This window comes from Pseudorca crassidens, chromosome 4 (assembly GCF_039906515.1).
Source record: "Pseudorca crassidens isolate mPseCra1 chromosome 4, mPseCra1.hap1, whole genome shotgun sequence".
Taxonomy (NCBI): Eukaryota; Metazoa; Chordata; class Mammalia; order Artiodactyla; family Delphinidae; genus Pseudorca; species Pseudorca crassidens.
In genome coordinates, this window is record NC_090299.1 from 154,024,411 (window position 1) to 154,045,338 (window position 20,928).

General features: G+C 39.2%; 1 protein-coding gene across 1 annotated transcript; it reads right to left on the minus strand.

Annotated features, from left to right (window-relative positions):
* Positions 1 to 417: 417 nt before the first annotated feature.
* Positions 418 to 20,704, minus strand: TDO2 (tryptophan 2,3-dioxygenase). Its single transcript, XM_067737101.1, has 12 exons — positions 20,592 to 20,704; positions 20,260 to 20,365; positions 18,829 to 18,919; positions 16,809 to 16,879; positions 15,674 to 15,801; positions 13,984 to 14,170; positions 12,647 to 12,754; positions 5,518 to 5,629; positions 4,852 to 4,909; positions 3,393 to 3,472; positions 2,730 to 2,820; positions 418 to 998 (listed from the first exon to the last, which is right to left on the minus strand). The coding sequence occupies exons 1-12, from the start codon at positions 20,624 to 20,626 to the stop codon at positions 845 to 847; spliced, it is 1,221 nt and encodes a 406-aa protein (XP_067593202.1). The 5' UTR covers positions 20,627 to 20,704; the 3' UTR covers positions 418 to 844.
* Between the last annotated feature and the right edge of the window lie 224 nt (positions 20,705 to 20,928).

A 20,928-nucleotide genomic window follows, 5' to 3' on the forward strand; every position in this document is an offset into this window, starting at 1 on the left:
CCGGGTCATTGCTTCCTCTGTTCACCTCTCCTTTCCTCTGGAAAGAACACTCCCCGCTACCTCAATTCTGCGGTGCGCTAGGGTGGGCTCTGGCTGCCAGACACGTGCCTTGGGGCTGGGGGGAGTCCAGAGGTGCAGGAAGAGGGACACAGCCTGAGGATGGAGCCGGTGCCCACAGGGCAGAGCGAGGCCAGCGCCGACAGAGAAGAAGAGGTGAGACAGAGGTCCTCCAAGGTTTGGGGAATGGCGTTCTCCAGGAACTGGATCCATCCCGGTGCCTCCAGGCTCCCCAAGCCTCTCTCACTTCTGGGAGCTACGGGAGAAACTGCCCAATAAACCCCCTGCCGGTAAGTTTCCGATAGATTTCTGTCCTTGGTCACCAAGAGTCCTAACAAATACAATGTTTCCAAAACAGTATATGTCAAAAGACTAAAGTTTATTTACAAAACTTTTTGACTGAACACATCTTTGTACAGAATGACACATTTTATTGCATAAAATATTTGAAATAGCTGAAGTTTACAAGCTTATAAGGTATGAAACTGAGAAAATTATTACATTAAATGGTTACATTAAGGTAAACACAGGGACATTGTCTCTAATACGAAAACACTGGGTACAATGTTATAATGTAACTGAATTTCTTACTGTTGAGTCTGATATCATCACAAACATGAGGTAATAAAATTATTTTTAGGATTGAATCAGTGCTACAGTGCTATATATGCTATATATATGTATAAACATATATTACATTAGGAGTCTGCATAGTCATGAAAATTCATAGACAATAAAGACCACAGACTGAGAAATCAATGTTCTTCATAAATTTCTGCAGATGATTTCAATCTGATTCATCACTGCTGAAGTAAGAGCTGTCACAATATTCAGCTGTATAAAGGAACTTATGGATAACTGGGTTCATCTTCGGTATCCAGTGTCGGGGAACCAGATATGTTGAGAGATTAAATAAATCTACAAACACCTTGTACCTGTCACTGGAGAAGCACATATATACAGATGTTTTAGACTTACTGACATGAAAGATTTTTAAATTTCTCAAATAATGATATTTTGCCGTAAATAATTAGTATTCATTATTATATGTTCCATGTTGTGTATATCAAAGAGTATTAGTATTAAGATTGCTTCCTTTTTATTCCACATCCAAGGTTCATGCCCATAAAACCATATTACGTGTTTCGGTGATCCGGACCAGGCTGGTCCACATTAAAACCTAGAGCTTTATTATTGTCATGCTACCTTCATAAAGATAAGGGTGTGTCCTAGTTTCTGACTTTTAAAGGACAGGATGCAAAATTATAAATTGAAAGCATACAGAATTCCTAGTTGTTCATCAGAAAATATTTCCCACCCATTAAGTTGTTGCCGGATAAGTGACATGAGTGCATTAATAAATTGAAATGCCATCTTAGATTTATAATAAATGTCTATGAGAGTGATTTTCACATTTAAAATTGCCATGTGTTTGTTAGTCAACTATTTTAACTTGCAGTTTTATAGCAGAAGAACATTTGTCTTTGAAGTCAAATTTGGGTTCAAATTTTGCTCTTTCACTTGCAACTCATGTGACCCTGGGCAAGTTGTCTAAAGCTCAGTGTTTTGGTTTCTAACTCTGTAAGATAAAAACTACAATCCCATCCTCTAACCAGGCCTTTGTGAAGATTTAATGAGAAAATGACACACCAGGAAGGCTGTTTTTGTTCACTGTTCCCACCACCCCTGATGGCTGTGCTCGTTTCGTACGATCATTTACAGTTTCATGCTGCTTACAGAATTTACTCCCAGGAAAAGAGAAAATGTGTAATGACTGTGAAAATTCAAACCAATAACTTTTGTGACTCATTCAGCCTAGCGTTTATTCCTGGGGAAACTGAAAATCTCTACAAATGATGAAAATAGAAACACTGTGTTTTATAACTTAGTCCATCAGGTAGTAAGAGTAGGGATGAAAATAGTGAATTATAAAGAATTTTGGAGTCACTTTGCTGTACAGCAGGAATTAACACAACATTGGAAATCAACTATACTGCAATAAAATTTTAAAAAAAGAATTTTGAAGACTAAATCTAATTTATTCTCAATTCTCCTTTCCCACGGGGCTCTGTAAGTTTCCCAGTTTTCAGATGTGTCTGTCTATCTGTATATCCATCTGTCTATAATACTGTGAATACTAAATAAAGTAAGAACATGAATGTCCTAGAAATCTCTCTAGCATGTTTGAAGGGCTCAGTAAATGTTGCTTTCTTTCCTTGTAAACAATGTAAAAAGGCAGCCTCTGGAGCACATGGGAGTAGTTTTTATCCTATACAAGAGAGTCATCTCAGCAAACAAGAACCTATTTTCAGCTGTGTCATTCATCTGGCCAGGAGGACTTTGGCAGAATCAATGATACCCATTTTAGTCTAGCCCAGACCTGAGCCAGAATAAGTTGAAAACGCTTCTTGGGTTACCTGGTTCCTGCCCTCCCAGGTCATGCAGACATCGGTACCCGCCCCCTCGCACCCCAGGATGCAATGATGAATTTCCAGAACTAAGGATGTTTTCAGTGACCTCCAAAGGCGGAGGAGTCCCTTAATCTAAGGATACATGGGTTGCCGGCAGTCCAGACAGGAGGGAGTATAAGTGACTTTTCCTGGATAAGGCGCATCTCCGTGGGGAAAAAGGCGCTGGTGGGTCCCCGAGATGAGGAGGGATGCCCGGCTTACCTCACTGTGGAGCGCAGGTACTGGTACCCCGAGGACCCGCCGGTGCCCGCCTTGCTGCCCAGCATCCTGTGCACCACGCACACATGGTTGTCTAGACAGACAGAGGCGTTAGCTCCACGTGCGCCAAGGACAAGGGGTCGGTAACGATTATCACCTCCCCTTATCCCTCAGCCGTGTGGAAGGCTCAGGTGTGAGCAGATGAGGGTGCGGGGCGGTTGCCCGGCGCCCTGCCTGGTCCAGGCTGCGCGGGGCGTCCGTCCATCCTTACGCACGCTCAGCCCTCGGACGCCGTGGGCGGAGGCCCTGCGACTTACATGAGCCCTCGCTACTCGTGTCCTCATGGGGCCCTTCCTCCATGAACTTGAACTATTGAAATTATATTTTCAAGTTGTACTGACGCCAAGAGGAGTGCATTGCTATTACAAGCGAAATCTGCTTCGACCCTAAGCCAGCTTGTTTCTTCTGTTTATCAAACACAGCGTCTTCCTGGGCCCACAGAGGAGCCGTGAGCACTGGGCACTGCACCTGCCGCGCCCTGGATGGGTCGGCCCTGAGAGCCGCTGCTCGGCTGCTTTTACGACGGAGCCCCACCCCGACCCACAGCTATGGGGAAGGGGAGGGTGCCAGGGAGGGAGCAGCTCTGGGGGGTCCGGGGGGACTTACATCTCCACTTGGTCATGAGCGAGTCCATGTCCATGAGGGAGGTCAGCAGCTGGAAAGGGACCTGGAACCTGGGCTCTTCCCTGGGGCAGAAAAAGAATAATAATAATAATAGTAAATAATAGTAATAATAATAATAAAAAGTGTTCGGGCAAGTCCAGTGTGTCAGGAAGAACACACGTTCTACCATCTGTTGGGCCTGAAACAAACATCCCCTTTGCCTCTTAGGAGCTGTGACAGCTCTGATCTCTCTCCCAGGCTTAGTTTCCTCATCTCATAAAAGGGCTTAACACCACTCATGTTTCAGAATGTGTGTAAGAGTCTAGAACATTCCTCGATAGACGTGAAGTGACCCGCCAGAGTCGCACCTCACACCCCTTCTCATTAAAGGCAGACACGGACACCATCTCGGATTTTCTAGCCAATAACAGTCAGAAACTTCTTCCAGGCAAAGATGTTAAAACGTGAAAACAAAGACTGCTTGTTACAGCTCCCTCTGATGTATTTGTTTCCTTTTTCATCTAATCCCCCAGCTCTCTCAGTGCATTTTCTGCCGAGGATACATAAGCCTGAATAGCATATGCTTACTAACATTTGAGGAAAACAGAAGGGTTTTTTATGCTGCCATTCTGAAAAATAGATGGGACAGGATTAAAAAATAAACCCAAGTAAGTAAGACATGCAGTAAACACAGATTTTTTAATTTTTTTTTTTTTTTTTTTTTTGCTTTTTACTAGTGTGCTATCTATTGCTCTGACACATTTAATCTATGAAACACAAAGATGGGCCGTTCACCCACGTGGCTAGGAGGACAGGACGTGGATGCCCCAGACACTGTGGATGGTGGAGACAGACTTGAAATTGCTGAACAAGCAGAACAACAGTTTATAAGGTGTTTTCACTTCATTTTTTTCATCTTACAAAACAGGAATAACAACATCATTAAGTGACAGAACCCATCTCATGGCTGAGTTTCTAAGACAGATTAAACTTTGGGTCCCTAGGACACTTAATGTACCTACACTCTGCAGAATTTAATGAAAAGGATATCGATTAATTTGTGTGTGTTTTATGTTGTTTTACCCACCACAGGTATAAAATTGGACTCTTACTATTTAAAATAAAGAAAAACCTCATGAAACTTCACGATTATTTTCTAAGCTTCCCCCCCGCCAAATCTAAATGATTTTTTTAAAACTATGATTGCAATGTATAAGCTTTATACTGGATTTATTATCTGTATCCACTCCTCCATTTTTACTTCTAATTCACCTCTTTTGAGAATTCCCTGGCGGTCCAGTGGTTAGGACTCAGTGCTTTCACTACCAGGGGTACAGGTTCCATCCCTGGTCGGGGAACTAAGATCCCACAAGCCGTGCGGCACAGCCAAAGAAAACCAAAAATAAATAACTAAAACAATCATGCTGTATGCCTTAATTCTCCTCTTTTAATTTGCTTTTACCTGTAAAAGTATATCATCAAGGCCCCCTGAAGTGCTTTGTATGATAGCCGTCTCTCTCCTGCAAGACACATAGCAAGTTTTAATTTAATAGGTAATTTAAGGCACTCATGTTCACTTGGCAATCATCACCTTAATTGTGTCACATGTTTTTAGAAAAGAATGTGAATGTTCGTTTAAATATTTTATCCCTTAGCTTGAATTTGGAAAACTATCATTTAAAACATTATTTTAATATTAGATTTTAAAAGACAAATTTAAATATATATATATATATATATATATATATATACACACACATATTTTAAATTCTCAAAACCTTTAAATAGGCAGGGTTAGAAATCAAGCAATAAACAGCCACATACAAAAGGACTTGACCTTTTTTCTTTTCCAAAATACTAAGTTCCTGTATCATTTATGAATACCTTATTGGAAATACTTCAAATAAATTATAGAATTATAAAATAAGGTTTATTAAATATATTTTAAGTCACTTAAAAAAAAGAGAAACCTGGTATAGAAAATACTTAACTTCACAACAAATGAAAAATTCCTTGTGCCTATGAGTGGAAATATCAGTGTGCATTTCTTCCCCCCAAGTAAGGTTTGACTTTTTGATCTCATGGTCTTACGTTCCAGAGGAAGGATCCTCGGAATAGAAATGCCTACCTTTACTAAGGAGATGCTCATGGCGTTTCTCATCAAATAAGGATAGTAACACCTCTTTCTGCTTCTGAAATTCAGCCTTTTGTTCCTCCTTTTCCTCTGACTCTTCCTTGGCCTTTGGGGAAAATATTGCATTAATATTCCCAAGAGAGAAGAGATCCTTATTTTAGAAAACTTTGCTTGTGAGAAAAAACTAGCTGGGTGCAGAAAGGGTGTACTTAGGATATGTACTATATCATCTAATACTGCAGCTTGGAAATTATGGCTTATGAGACAGGACCTTCCTCACACCACTGGTTCTATACATTTGTTTAAGTTTAAATGATTTGTTAAATCCAAATACTTTCTTCATAAATATCAAGAAAACTGGACTCAGATGGGCAAAGCTGGAGGTAACTACAAATGGTCAATGATGGTCTAATTTTAGACAGCAATTATTTAATACAGGCAGTAAAGTAATTCCACTTAGGAAAAATTAAGAATTCCTAGTCAGAGATACTACTAATTCTACTGAAATTCTATCTTCAGTGCAGTATTCTAGAAATACAATTCCTTAGATAGTTTCCACTGTTATATATTTTTTTATTTGACATCTATTGATTTGTTTAAGGAAATTCTTATTTTCCTGCTTACAACACATGTGCTACTTACAACTCAATTACTTGGGCTGGAGCAAAAATCCGTTTCCCCAATTGTCTTCAATTCATCAGAACAACCACACCGTGTGGTAAGAATGTGTGTGCACACTATAGCCAATTGATTATTGATTTATTCAGTAAATAAGGCTAATGTGATAGAGATAAAAATCATGAGCAAAATTGAGTCCCTTGATCTCTATCTCATGGGACTGAAACACTGAAAACTTAAGTTAAATTACAACCATAGGCAGTGGTGTTATGGAACAGTGTTGTCCATAATAACTTATAGTAGCAGAGAGGTTGGGTAAGAACAACCCACGGAAGTTGTCCTTGAACGAAGACATTCAAATTGTAGGGGTCCCAGAAGAAGAAGAGAAAAAGAAAGGGACTGAGGAAATATCTGAAGAGATTACAGCTAAAAAACTTCCCTAATACGCCACCAATCAAGTCCAGGAAGCACAGAGAGTCCCATACAGGATAAATCCAAGGAGAAATACGCCAAGACACATATTAATCAAACTATCAAAAATTAAATACAAAAAAATATTTAAAGCAGCAGGGAAAAGCAACAAATAACATACAAGGGAATCTCCGTAATGTTAACAGCTGATCTTTCAACAGACAATCTGCAAGCCAGAAGGGTGTGGCAGGACATCTTTAAAGTGATGAAAGGGAAAAACCTACAACAAAGATTACTCTACCCAGCAAGGATCCCTCATTCAGATTTGATGGAGAAATTAAAACCTTTATAGACAAGCAAAAGCTAAGAAATTCAGCACCACCAAACCAGCTTTACAACAAATGCTAAAGGAATTTCTCTAGGCAGGAACACAAGAGAAGGAAAAGACCTACAAAAACAAACCCAAAACCATTAAGAAAATGGTAATAGGAAAATACATATTGATAATTATCTTAAATGTAAATGGATTAAATGCTTCAACCAAAAGACATAGATTGGCTGAATGGATACAAAAACAAGACCCATATATATGCTGTCTACAAGAAACCCACTCCAGACATAGGGACACATACAGACTGAAAGTGAGGTGATGGAAAATGATATTCTATGCAAATGGAAATCAAAAGAAAGCTGGAGTAGCAATTCTCATATCATACAAAATAGACTTTAAAATAAAGACAATTACAAGAGACAAAGAAGGACACTAAGTAATGATCAAGGGATCAATCCAAGAAGAAGATAGGACAATTGTAAATATTTATGCACCCAACATAGGAGCACCTCAACACATAAGGCAAATGCTAACAGCCATAAAAGGGGAAATCAATAGTAACACAACCATAGTAGGGGACTTTAACACCCCACTTTCACCAATGGACAGATCATCCAAAATGAAAATAAATAAGGAAACACAAGCTTTAAATGACATGTTAAACAACCTGGACTTAATTGGTATTTATAGGACATTCCATCCAAAAACAACAGAATACACTCTCATCTCAAGTGCTCATGGAACATTGTCCAGGATAGATCATATCTTGGGTCACAAATCAAGCCTTGGTAAATTTAAGAAAATTGAAATCATATCAAGTATCTTTTCCGACCACAACGCTATGAGATTAGATATCAAGTACAGGAAAAAAAATACAAACACATGGAGGCTAAACAATACACTACTAAATAACCAAGAGATCACTGAGGAAATCAAAAAATACCTAGAAACAAATGACAATGAAAACACAATGACCCAAAACCTATGGGATGCAGCAAAAGCAGTTCTAATTTTGTTGTGGTCATCCATTTACAGTGCTTGGTGTCAGTTTATTTATCTCTTGTAAAAATAAAATGCAGTGAGTGTGTGTGAAAAAAAAAGTAGTTCTAAGAAGCAAGGTTATAGCAATACAATCCTACCTCAAGAAACAAGAAACATCTCAAGTAAACAACCTAATCTTATCCTAAAGAAATTAGAGAAAGAAGAACAAAACAAACCCAAAGTTAGCAGAAGGAAAGAAATCATAAAGATCAGATCAGAAATAAATGAAAAAGAAATGAAGGAAATGATAGCAAAGATCAATAAAACTAAAAGCTGGCTCTTTGAGAAGATAAACAAAATTGATAAACCATTAGCCAGACTCATCAAGAAAAAAAGGGAGAAGACTCAAATCAATAGAATTAGAAATGTAAAAGGAGAAGTAACAACTGACACTGAAGAAAATACAAAGGATCATCAGAAAAGACACAAGCAAGTATATGCCAATAAAATGGACAATTTCTGGAAGAAATGGACAAATTCTTAGAAAACCACAACCTTTCGAAACTGAACCAGGAACAAATAGAAAATATAAACAGACCAATCACAAGCACTGAAATTGAAACTGTGATTAAAAATCTCCCAACAAGCAAAAGTCCAGGACCAGATGGCTTCACAGGCAAATTCTATCAAATATTTAGAGAAGAGCTAACACCTATCCCTCTCAAACTCTTCCAAAATATAGCAAAGGGAGGAACACTCCCACACTCATTCTACAAGGCCACCATCAACCTGATACCAAAACAAGACAAAGATGTCCCCAAAAAAGAAAACTACAGGTCAATATCACTGATGAACATAGATGCAAAAATCGCCAACAAAATACTAGCAAACAAATCCAACAGCACATAAAAGGATCATACACCATGACCAAGTAGGGTTTATCCCAGGAATGCAAGGATTCTTCAATATACGCAAATTAATCAATGTGATATATATTAACAAATTGAAGGAGAAAAACCATATGATCATCTCAATAGATGCAGAAAAAGCTTTTGACAAAATTCAACACCGATTTATGATAAAAACCCTCCAGAAAGCAGGCATAGAGGGAACTTACCTCCTCATAATAAAGACTATATATGAGAAACCCACAGCCAACATCATTCTCAATGGTGAAAAACTGAAACCATTTCCACTAACATCAGGAACAAGACAAGGTTGCCCACTCCCACCCCTATTATTCAACATAGTTTTGGAAGTTGTAGCCACACCAATCAGAGAAGAAAAAGGAATCCAAATTGGGAAATAAGAAGTAAAACTTCTTCACTGTTCACAGTGACATGATACTATACATAGAGAATCCTAAAGATGCTATCAGAAAACTACCAGAGCTAATCAATGTACTTGGTAAAGTAGCAGGATACAAAATTAACGCACAGAAATCTCTTGCATTCCTATACACTAATGATGAAAAATCTGAAAGAAAAATTAAGAAAATACTCCCATTTACTATTGCAACAAAAAGAATAAAATACCTAGGAATAAACCTACCTAAGGAGACAAAAGACCTGTATGCAGAAAACTATAAGACACTGATGAAGGAAATTAAAGATGATACTGACATATGGCAAGATATACCATGTTCTTGGATTGGAAGAATCAACATTGTGAAAATGACTATACTACCCAAAGCAATCTACAGATTCAATGCAATCCCTATCAAACTACAAATGGTATTTTTCACAGAACTATAACAAAAACTTTCACAATTTGGATGGAAACACACAAGACCCCAAATAGCCAAAGCAATCTTGAGAAAGAAAAATCGAGCTGGAGGAATCAGGCTCCTAGACTTCAGACTTTACTACAAAGCTACAGTCTTCAAGACAGTATGATACTGGCACAAAAACAAAAATATAGATCAATGGATCAGGATAGAAATCCCAGAGATAAACCCACGTACATATGGTCACTTTATCTTTGATAAAGGAGGCAAGAATATACAATGGAGAAAAGACAGCCTCTTCAACAAGTGGTGTTGGGAAAACTGGACAGCTACCTGTAAAAGAATGATATTAGAGCACTCCCTAACACCATACACAAAAATAAACTCCAAATGGATTAGAGACCCAAATGTAAAGCCAGACACTTTAAAACTCTTAGAGGAAAACACAGGCAGAACACTCTATGACATAAATCACAGCAAGATCCTTTTTAACCCACCTCCTAAAGAAATGGAAATAAAAACAAAAATAAACAAATGAGACCTAATGAAACTTAAAAGCTTTTGCACAGCAAAGGAAACCATATACAAGACGAAAAGACAACCCTCAGAATGGGAGAAAATATTTGCAAATGAAGCAATCGGCAAAGGATTAATCTCCAAAATATACAAGCAGCTCATGCAGCTCAATATCAAAAAAATAAAAAAACCAATCCAAAAATGAGCAGAAGACCTAAATAGACATTTCTCCAAAGAAGATATACAGATTGCCAACAAACACATGAAAGGATGCTCAACATCACTAATCATTAGAGAAATGTAAATCAAAACTACAGTGAGGTATCACCTCACATCAGTCAAATGGCCATCATCGAAAATCTACAAACAATAAATGCTGGAGAGGGTGTGGAGAAAAGGGGACCCTCTTGCACTGTTGGTGGGAATGTAAATTGATACAACCACTATGGAGAATAGTATGGAGTTTCCTTAAAAAGCTGAAAATAGAATTACCATATGTCCCAGCAATCCCACTACTGGGCATATACCCTGAAAAAACCATAATTCAAAAAGAGTCATGTACCACAATGTTCACTGCAGCTCTATTTACAATAGCCAGGACATGGAAGCAACCTAAGTGTCCATTGACAGATGAATGGATAAAGATGTGGCACATATGTACAATGGAATATTACTCAGCCATAAAAACAAACGAAATTGAATTATTTGTAGTGAGGTGGATGCACCTAGAGTCTGTCATACAGAGTGAAGTAAGTCAGAAAGAGAAAAAGAAATACCATATGCTAACCCATATACATGGACTCTATGAAAAAAATGGTTCTGAGGAACCTAGGGGCAGGACAGGGATAAAGAGGCAGAGGTAGAGAATGGACTTGAGGACACAGGGAGGGGGAAGGGTAAACTGGGACGAAATGAGAGAGTGGCATGGACATATATACACTACCAAATGTAAAATAGATAGCTAGTGGGAAGCAACTGCGTAGCACAGGGAGACCAGCTCGGTGCTTTGTGACCACCTAGAGTGGTTTGATAGGGAGGGTGGGAGGGAGACACAAGAGGGAGGGGATATGGGGACATATGTATACATATAACTGATTCACTTTGTTATACAGCAGAAACTAACACAACAATGTAAAGCAATTATCCTCCAATAAAGATGTTAAAAAAATAAAAAAGATAAAAAATAAAATAGAATTCGCCTTCCAATGCAGGGCATGTGGGTTCGATTCCTGGTCAGGGAACTAAGATCCCACATGCCGCGGGGCAACAGCCCGTGCACCACAACTACTGACTGAGCCCATGCACTTTGGAGCCCGCAAGCCACAACTAGAGAGAAGCCCGTGCACCTCAAGGAAGAGGCCCCACCCTGCAACAAAAGATCCCGCCCCAACTAAGACCTGAAGCAGCCAAATAAATATTTTTTTAAAAAGCAAGAAAAAAAGAAATTTAAAGAGTTAGCTAAGCTAAACAGTTGAGGATTACTCGTGTCTTAGCAGATGCTGAAGCAGTGGGTATAAACGAGTTCACTGGTGGAAGAGGACAGAGACGGAATGCAAGGGCTCTGAGCCCTTGTGAAAAGGAGAGAGAGAAACAAGGGCCAGCACACTAGATGAAGACACAATGTTAATGCCAAAACCATGGGGGAAAATGTTCAAGAAAGTGTAAGTAGTCATTAGTAGTAAAGCCAGTAGGAAGTGAAGTAAAATGGAGATAAAAGTGGTCATTGGATTTAGGTACCTGTGACCATTTGTGAATGACGGACAGGAAGGCAGACTGAACCGGGGCGAGAATTAGATGGAGAAAAAGAAATAACCATGCTGACTGCTGTTCTAAATACTCTGCGAATATGAACCTCATGTAATGTTCACAGTAATCCTATGAGGTAGATACTCATATTTTCTATTTTGCCAGTGAAGGGAGTGAAGCAAAGAGAGGTTAGGTAGCAGGAGGGGTTCAATGGCACAGGGTCGCCAAGCAGGGACGGGGGACTTGACCCATGACTGTGGCATCAGGTCCCTGCTTTAAACACCTCGTGACACAGCCTCTCAAGGTGTAGAATTGAAACAACTCTTTCAAGAAATTTGGTCATGAAGAAAGGGTATGGGGCCCATAACGTGAGGGAAATTGAGGAATCTACAATATATATTTTTTTAACTGAGAGAAACTTGACATTGTCTGAGAGCCAATAAGAAGAACTCAGCAGACATATCAGAGTGAAGGAAAGTTATATGGCTTAGTGTATTGGATCACTGGTCCTTTGTGAGCCCACTTCTGTCTAGAACTGGTCATAACATGATATTTTCAATATAAATGAGAAAGGTCTATTAGTCTCATCTATTCAAAGTCTTGCTTACAATCAACTTCTTCATTTAATTTTTATTGCACATCAGTAAAATTAAATCAATCATGTCATATATTCCAAGCAGATGCATTTGTAAAAGAATATGAGGAAAATGAAAGATTAATAGAAAATGGTTAAAATGAAATTCCCAGTACTTCTCCTGTAGCAGACTTATGTTTACTTATGGCTTCACAAATACCTGAATTCTTGTGAATTCTTCTTCCAGGCCTTTGACAATGTTGTTTTCAAACTTTCTCCAGAAGTTAAATCCATGTGGCTCTAAACCTGGGGTTCTTTCCAGCCATGCCTGAAATAAATATTTTTCAAGTAAATACATTGTAAAATTTAAAATATGTAAAATGCTTTGTAACAAACATTTATGAACTTGAAATAGAAAATTTTCATGGTTTTGAGAAACATACATCCTAAGTTTTTTTGTGTGTAAATATTTCTCTTTCCCTTCAATTTCTTTATTTATAAAATAGCAATATTTTATTCTCCTAATCTTAAAAGAAATCACATTAAAGATATTTACTTTTTATTAAGAAATATATTATTACAGAAATCCCAATTTTTTTCTATAAATCTATGAACATATCTATACATTCTTTTAATGAGGGCTTCTGGTTTATTCTCAAAATAGTTTATGTCTTAGGGGCTGAAGGAATCATGACATGTATAAGATATGATTTCTTCTAAACGCAGGGACATTGTACACTTAGCAACTTTGAAGTCAACTGACTGCTCAATTATTTTAAGATGTCACAGGATTTTTAATCTAGAAATAAAACCGAATCTGTGCATCTCTGTGGGTTCTCACTTAGCCTATTTTTGGTTTTGAAATTAGCTTTCTGATTCTTTCTCTATCTTTATAAGCCATTAAATAGCATTATCTATAATTTATTAACCTAAATCTACACTTACAATGCCCAGGGGATTAGTGAGCAGAGTATAATTCACTAAAATAAAAATTTAATTTGCAAAGGAAAAGACTTTGTCAAGGAACTCAAGACTATACAATCCTTATTTAATAATTTACTTATGCAAGAACAAATTAATAATTCCTCAAGGTCATTTACAGACCCACAGAGAAGTAAGATATGAAGGGAAAGAATTCTGAAGGATAGAATCTTAGTGACTTAGTTTAATTAAGAAACACAACTTGTGGAACTTCTCAATTATGGAATATTTTAAAGAAATAAAGCTCATTCAATAAATAACCACACCCAATTTAAAAATCAGCTAATCCAATGTTGCTTAGCAGGAATATTTAAAAGGATTGTTATAATAAGATAAGGAGGTTATTAAATATTAACATACCATTGATTATATAAATCTCTCTGAAGTTCTCAAGAGAGCTTTTAATATTTTAATTAGTGGAATTTACCAGCTAAAGTATTTCTATACATTCATTCTTCTCTTATTTACAATGAACGCGACCCAACTTTGATATGAATTTTAAAATCCGGGTGTCGCAGAAGCTCAAGTAACCAGGTGTGCTGAGCTAGGCGTTCCCAGTGGCCTTTGCACACACACCTCCACCAGCTGCAGGAGGGTCCTTTCCTGCTCGGACTTCAGTAGTAGCTCGTTGTCTTCTCCCCTGAAGTTATCACGGTAGTGTCTTCTGTTGTAAGGGACCCTCAAGCTCTGAAGAACCCCTATCTTGTTTTCTAACAGTCGGAACTGCAGACTCTGGAAGCCTGATGCCGGGGATAAGTACTCTCTGTGAGAACAGGTGGGGGAGGGCAGAAGAGGAGGAAGGAGATTGTTGTCATGGCCAATCGCCGCAAGGGTCTCTTCTGTTGGGAAAGGTGGTCAGCGTGACTCTCCCAGGCATCACCACACACAGACACACAACTGCCTAGCGTTGGACCCAGGACTTGGACTTCACCAAAATCAGGACAACGAGGTCCTAGCCATCATTGTCACTGCCAGTTGATGTTTGTATAGTCTGTGAAAGGTCATATGTGTATGTATGTGTGTGTTTATCTATGTGTGTGTGTTTACATGTAAATTTATACGTACACATGCAGACACGTACATGCATGTGTGTATACTAAGCTTTTCCTAAGATAAAGACAGGTGAACACTGAGCAATATTTTTCATTAAATAGAGCTAAAAGTTTCTTTATAAGTATTATTCAAGGGAATTCCCTGGCAGTCCAGCGGTTAGGGCTTGGCACTTTTACTGCGGTGACCCAGGGACAATCTCTGGTGGGGGAAATCCCGCAAGCCATGCAGCCAAAAATACATATATTATTCCATTTCTGTTTAAAGTTCAATTCATTAATCTCACTACCTAGTATTATTATGAGCACTGGTAAGACCCTACAAGTAAAATGAATGGGATGTTGCCTAGCACAAAATAGGGCATCACAAAGTGTGAGTACTCCCACCCCACATAACTCTCACATCCTTACAAATTTCCTTCATCTAACTGGTACTAAAACTTCAAGTTGTTAAATATACTACAAAGGAATTCTACCACTTTTCATTTGATCGTCAAATATGTAGAAGACACTGTCTGTTCCATCAGTAAATGCACCTGACGCTCTTAGGAAGATTTCTTCTCAAATTTTGGTTATGAGAAAAGATTTCATAAATAGATAGATAGATATCTTCCTGGATATGTACCTCTAAAATTTATAGTTCAACTGTTCAATAGTCTGTAATAACCTAAATGGGAAAAGAACTTGAAAAAGAATAGATACGTGTATATGTATAACTGAATCATTTAGCTGTACACCTGAAACTAACACACTTGAGTATAGCTGTTAATCGACTGTACTCCAATATAAAATAAAAATTTTAAAGTATTAAAAAATAAAATTTATAGTTTAATCTATAACGTATGCTGACATGTTTCTTTATATATCACTCCTCTTTCTCTTTTATTTTTAGTTTTTAATCATTTAACTTTAGTTATGTGTATTATATCAGCCTTTTTTGCCATTTTGGTAAGTTGTCTAAAATCCTTTTGGGATAAAAATTGGGCACACATGATGAATTGAAATTCACGGATCGTGCTGTGTTCCTATGTAAGAGGAAAGGGATGAAGTATTTTCAGTAGCTGCTTAAATGCTTGTGGTGATGATTCCCGAGTGTTCCCAGTGACAAAGTGTCAGCAGGACAGGCTTCTTACGTCACACAACACAGCACACACATTCTCTCCAGCCCATCAGAATGGGAGGGTAACCCCTGCGTGTTGACAAAGCCGCGTGCACACCTGAAGTCGTTGAAGTCCAAGGCTGTCATGGTCTCCAGGACGGAAAACTGCTGGACCAAGAGCTTGAGTATCACCCCCACTCGGTGCATTCGGGTCACCACCTTCAGCATGTTCCTCTCATCCCTGACCTGGGGGTTAGGAGATGAACAGAGTCCTCAGGCGTCAGTTCCGGAAGACACTAAATAGAGTGTAAATAACGATGTGTTCCTGTCAATGCCGTCTCTACTCTAAGAAGGGACCTTGGCACTAAAATGCGCCTTAGGTCAACACTGAACTCATAGCAACTCTGATGCGTACAAGGAACGCCTGCAACCTCAAAATCATTTTTTTCTTTAAAAATAGAAAACTATATGGAAGCAAGTTTTAGGTAAATTCTGGACCACAACTCCCACCGATTCCTTAGCAAATGCCTCTGTTAGTTTTGCTTTAAGGAATAAAGTCCAGGGGAACATGGGGACCCGTGCGTGCAGGTTAAGCAGACCCCTGGGTCCGTGGGCTCCGTCCTGAGGCGGGAGTTGCCGATGAGACGGATGGGGTTTGCGTTCACAGGTACGAGAAGGGCACTGTCTGAGGATGGATGTTCTCTCCTCCCAGCCCCCTTGGCGCAGGGACTCCGAGCTGGGGGACCCAAGGCTGGGTCCTGTGTCCTCCAAGGGCGGAGGAAGGTGTGGGCAGGATGCGGGCTGGGAGGGAGGCTGCGGGAGCTTCGCGGGGCGCCCCTCTCTGCCCTCCCCCGCATCCCCTCCCACTTTCCCCTCCTCTTTCTCTCCGTCTCCTTTCCTCACCATTGCTCCTGTCTTCCCATGCAGACGTTCAGTAGAAATACAATTCTGGTACATACTGATGAACGAATCGGCATTAGCTGTCCTGGCAATCCACCGTCGTTCGTCATAACTTTTTTTTAAGGGAAAAATATGGAGTTCTAAGCAAGGGGCTTGAAACTAAAATCGGAAAGGAACCTTGAAGCAAGGTGATGACGAGGCTGGGAAGATGTGACTAAACTCTTCTCCGCTACAAACTTTTTTCCCCCGTTAAGTTATAATTCCACCATTTGGTGTTAAACTTTTCCCATTAATAACACTTTCTACTTTCTCCAAGAAAAATATGAAAACAATATTGTGACATGGCAACTCACGTGGCCATGCTGAAAGATCTCGCGAACAGAATCCAGTTCCCAGAGGATCTGCTTAAACCAGAGTTCATAAGCTGCGAGGGGAAAATCATTGTCAGTTGGAAAGTGATGGGAGCATTTTGACCATAATTATATGAAAGACTCGGTTAACACACTGAAAGAGAAATCAAAATGGAACTTAAAATTCAGTAAAGGCCAAAATAGCCCCATTTTATGCTACAAACAAATATTAGTGATAAAGTTGTAACAGCCTCCTTTTATTGAGTGCTTGAATATGCCAGGCGTGTTATCCATATGCTTTACGTTATTTTCCAAACGACTTCTCTCAACAAAATATTGTTAATGTCCTTGAGGATACAGCTCATAATCTAAATCTAACTTCCCGTGTGGAAGCTGGAGGTGTGTGGAGAAGTGGAAGTGATACTAAACTTCTATAGAGTGAGACCCTAATACACATTAACCTAATGAGTATGACAACGTATTTGTTTCTAGGGACTTGGACTCTATGGGGAGGACAAGCTATGAACAGGCTGAAACTCTGTCATACTCATCTATTTCCCTCAGTTCCTAGCACAGTGTTTGGCGTAAGATAAATGCTGGGTGATTATTATATAAATAGATGAATTAAACAGCCAGCATAGTCACTAAAGGAGCGTGGAAACCAATCACCTTAGTGATCGCTGGTGTCTTCTGTTTGGGCACAGGCTGTGCTTCTGTACTAATGAAGGGGATCAAATTGTACCTTTAAATTACATTTAAGGAGACTTTCAGAAATCTATTTTCCATATGTGGACAAAAAGAGCAAACCAAATATATTTTTGGATCAGTTTGTGAGTCACGTTTTCAGGTTTAACTTGGTGTAGCTGGTCCCATGACCCACTGACCACGTGTTCTGATGGAAGGAAAGTCTCCGCATCAGATGATAGGTGCTACCATTCGCTGTGTGCTGACTGTGTGCTCTACCTTGAGCTCAGTGCTTAGTGCACGTTACTCATGTCATCCTCACAACAACTCTATGCATGAGAGGAAACAATCATTCTTTCCATTGTATAGGTGGGGAAATGGCGAGAATTACTGGTCAAGAAACCTGACCGAGGTTACATCTTTAATGGTAGAGATGGGATTCGAAACAAATTTCTGATTCCCAACGTGTGCTGCCCTGCGGTGATTCCTCCCCTGCTGATTTTGCCTTCGAGCCACTGATAAAAATGGCAACATAAAAAAACAGGAGAAGTAACACATTAGCCCCATTATTTTCCATTTTTAATTCTGTTTAACTCAAAGGAGACGATCATATTAGCCAGTCCGTGAAGAAAACACTCATTTGAGGAAAAGGCACAAAGAATTGATAGGACAAGGAAACATCTAGAAACGCAGCACCGACCCGCATGAGTCACTGGGCTCTGGTCAGCCAGATGGCAGTATTATGACACCAACAATCTTAGAGGAAATCTAAACGTTTGGGGGTCACATACCTCTGAAAGACATGTTTGTGAAATTTTGCACAAAATTTCAAAGAGTTCAGGGACTTCCTAAACTTCCAAAGTCAAGGACTCTACGTTAAAAACCACTACCCAGAAGCAGAAGTATGGAGAGTAGGAACACACATTTTAGACAAAATTCACATTCCCGTTTAGTACCAGCTCTCCGTAGGATATGTAAAGTTACAGTAAATGTGAGGGATCTGTTTCTTGAAAATAGTCTCCTAACGTTCCAAGTGGAAAAAAAAGTGACCTCTTAGCTTGCAAATTCTTTGTGAATTCCAAGAGATAGAAAGCCCCCTTGGGTTTAGGACAGAGTCCTAACGGATCCAACAAGCACCGAGGTAGCAGAAAGAAGACTGTTATAAATCGCGGAAGGAGGTCCTATGAGAACTTTTCTGGCAGCGAAGTATTCGCGAGCATCCTAACAACGGTGATGTCTTAGTCCTCCACCGTCTTACAGGTAAAAGTGTGGTATCTTTCCTCATTACTGATGGAAAATTCCTATGAATAGCTACTGTCCAACCTTGTGTGCAACTTACCTTGATGAGTTATGATGAAAAGATGCTCATCATGGATTTTATTTCCTTTTATTTCACTTTGAAGTTCCTGCGCATTCAAAACTTTTTCCAACTTTAAACAAAAAAATAGAAACACTGATTTTGTAGAAACTTCCAGTTACAAGATGAATACGTTATGTGGATCTAACGTATGGCATAGTGATTATAGTTAATGACAATGCATTACATACTAGATCTTAAGTGCTCTCACCGCAAAAAAAAGAAAGGGCTATTATGTGACATGATGCATGTTAATGCTCTGGTGGTAATCACTTTGCCATATATAAGTGTATCAAATCAACGTGCGTGCACCTTAAACTTATGCAATGTTATATGTTAATTATATCTTGATAAAGCTGGAAAAAAGATTACAAAGAAAGACTGATTTTGAAATCGCAAAACTAGATTTTTACCAACTTTAATAAATAGAATACAATACTGAAAAAAGTCCCCCAAATCCCAAATGCTCAGGAACCAATCTACTTTCTTTTAAACAATTAATGTGTCTTCATAAAGAATGAGTTGAATTCATGAGTTTTATTCTTTTCAGAAGAAAGTATATTTGGTAGGAATCTATCGTAACAAATGCTGTTACCCTCACTGAGAAATCATGTCCCTTCCATCTCTTGCCCCATCTCTTGACCCTCATATCCCTTCCATCTATAAAAGCTTCATAGCTTGCTTAGTCTACTGTGTGTCCGCTACTCTTTTATTCTCCTAAAGAGTTGATTCTAAGACCTTAACGTTGCCTGTCAGCTCATCCTTAGAAACCCACCAACAAGGGCATCAAGGGCTCTAATCACTTCACATCTTAAAAACAATCTCCAGGGACATCCTTGGCAGTCCAGCGGTTAAGAGTCCACGCTTCCACCTCGGGGGCATGGGTTCAATCCCTGGTCGAGGAACTAAGATCCCACATGCCGCGTGGCATGGCCAAAAAAAAAAAAAAAAGATAAAAATAATCTCCAAATGCCTCTTTGTAACATCTTTCTTTCATCTAAACATATGCCTTCAACATTTCTAGTTTACGATAAAGAATTTAAAAGAGAAAATGTTCTGGCTACATTTGCAGTTATCTAGGCTGGGATTCAGTAACCAGGTCTCAGGTATACAAGTTGTGCAACGCCTGCCAGTTATCTGCGCTTTATCTCATCCCATGTGTCCTCGGCCTGGGTTCTGCTTTCTCTGCTTTCATTGTATTTCTGTCAGGCAGATGAATCTTCACATATGAGTCTCTTGGCGTGTTCTAACAAAACTTGAAAAAGCATACGTGTGTATGAAAAGAGATATCTTTAGGTCCAGAAAACTATTTGGCGACTGAGAAGACAAAGAAACAAACAAAAACCCCAACATGAAAATGTCACCTAGCGCTTAGCAATGAAAGCTCCTCCTTGTGAGGACTCTGCCACTTACTTGCAGGTAGTTCCCATAGATAAGTCCCCCTTTACTGGCTCTATTCACACCCATTTGTGATTTGTCTTCTTCACTGCCTTGTACAGAGAGGTTTTTAAAAGCATATCTGCAGATGAAAAAGTGAGAAGAAAAAAATAGAGCTTGAAAAAGAACTCTAACTAATAAAAGGACTGATGAGAATTCCCTTATTGCTAACTTTTCAAAGTAGATTATTAAACAAGGGAAGAAGGGTGACAGTGTTCACCCTTGCTTTTGAAATTCCGAAATTAGTGTTCATCCTTGACATTCCTAAGAGCTTACCCATACTTAGGATAGAGTATTTACATACTCACCCAAAGCTGCTTCCTAAACATGGGCACCCACTCATGGTGAAGACGTGCTGTCACAGGAGCCCTGAGCTTTGCCTCTGGCGGGGTGATGTCTTTGCCCCCCAGATGTTCCACAGCTGCCTTTTATGGACCCTGCCCACCCTGCCCAGCCAATCAGCCCCTCTGTGTCTCTTACCAAGGCTCTTGTTTCAGCTGGAACAGAAGCTGAACTTTGGTAAACGTTAGCGTGGATTTGTGTTTGGGACAGTTTGTTTGCTAGAAGTGTGAGTGTTCTGCCTAACAATATTGGACTTGTCAACTTCTGCTTTCACATCCACAGTAGCAAGGAGCAAATAACTCG

Bases quoted from the DNA above. Each gene is read 5' to 3' on its own strand.
- TDO2 (XM_067737101.1), bottom strand. From the start codon at position 20,626: ATGAGTGGGTGCCCATGTTTAGGAAGCAGCTTTGG. The intron at 15,802-16,808 runs GTGAGTTGCCAT...CCTAACCCCCAG, and splicing joins AGATCTTTCAGCATGGCCAC to GTCAGGGATGAGAGGAACAT. The intron at 12,755-13,983 runs GTGTGTGTGCAA...TATTTATTTCAG, and splicing joins CCCTCCTGCAGCTGGTGGAG to GCATGGCTGGAAAGAACCCC.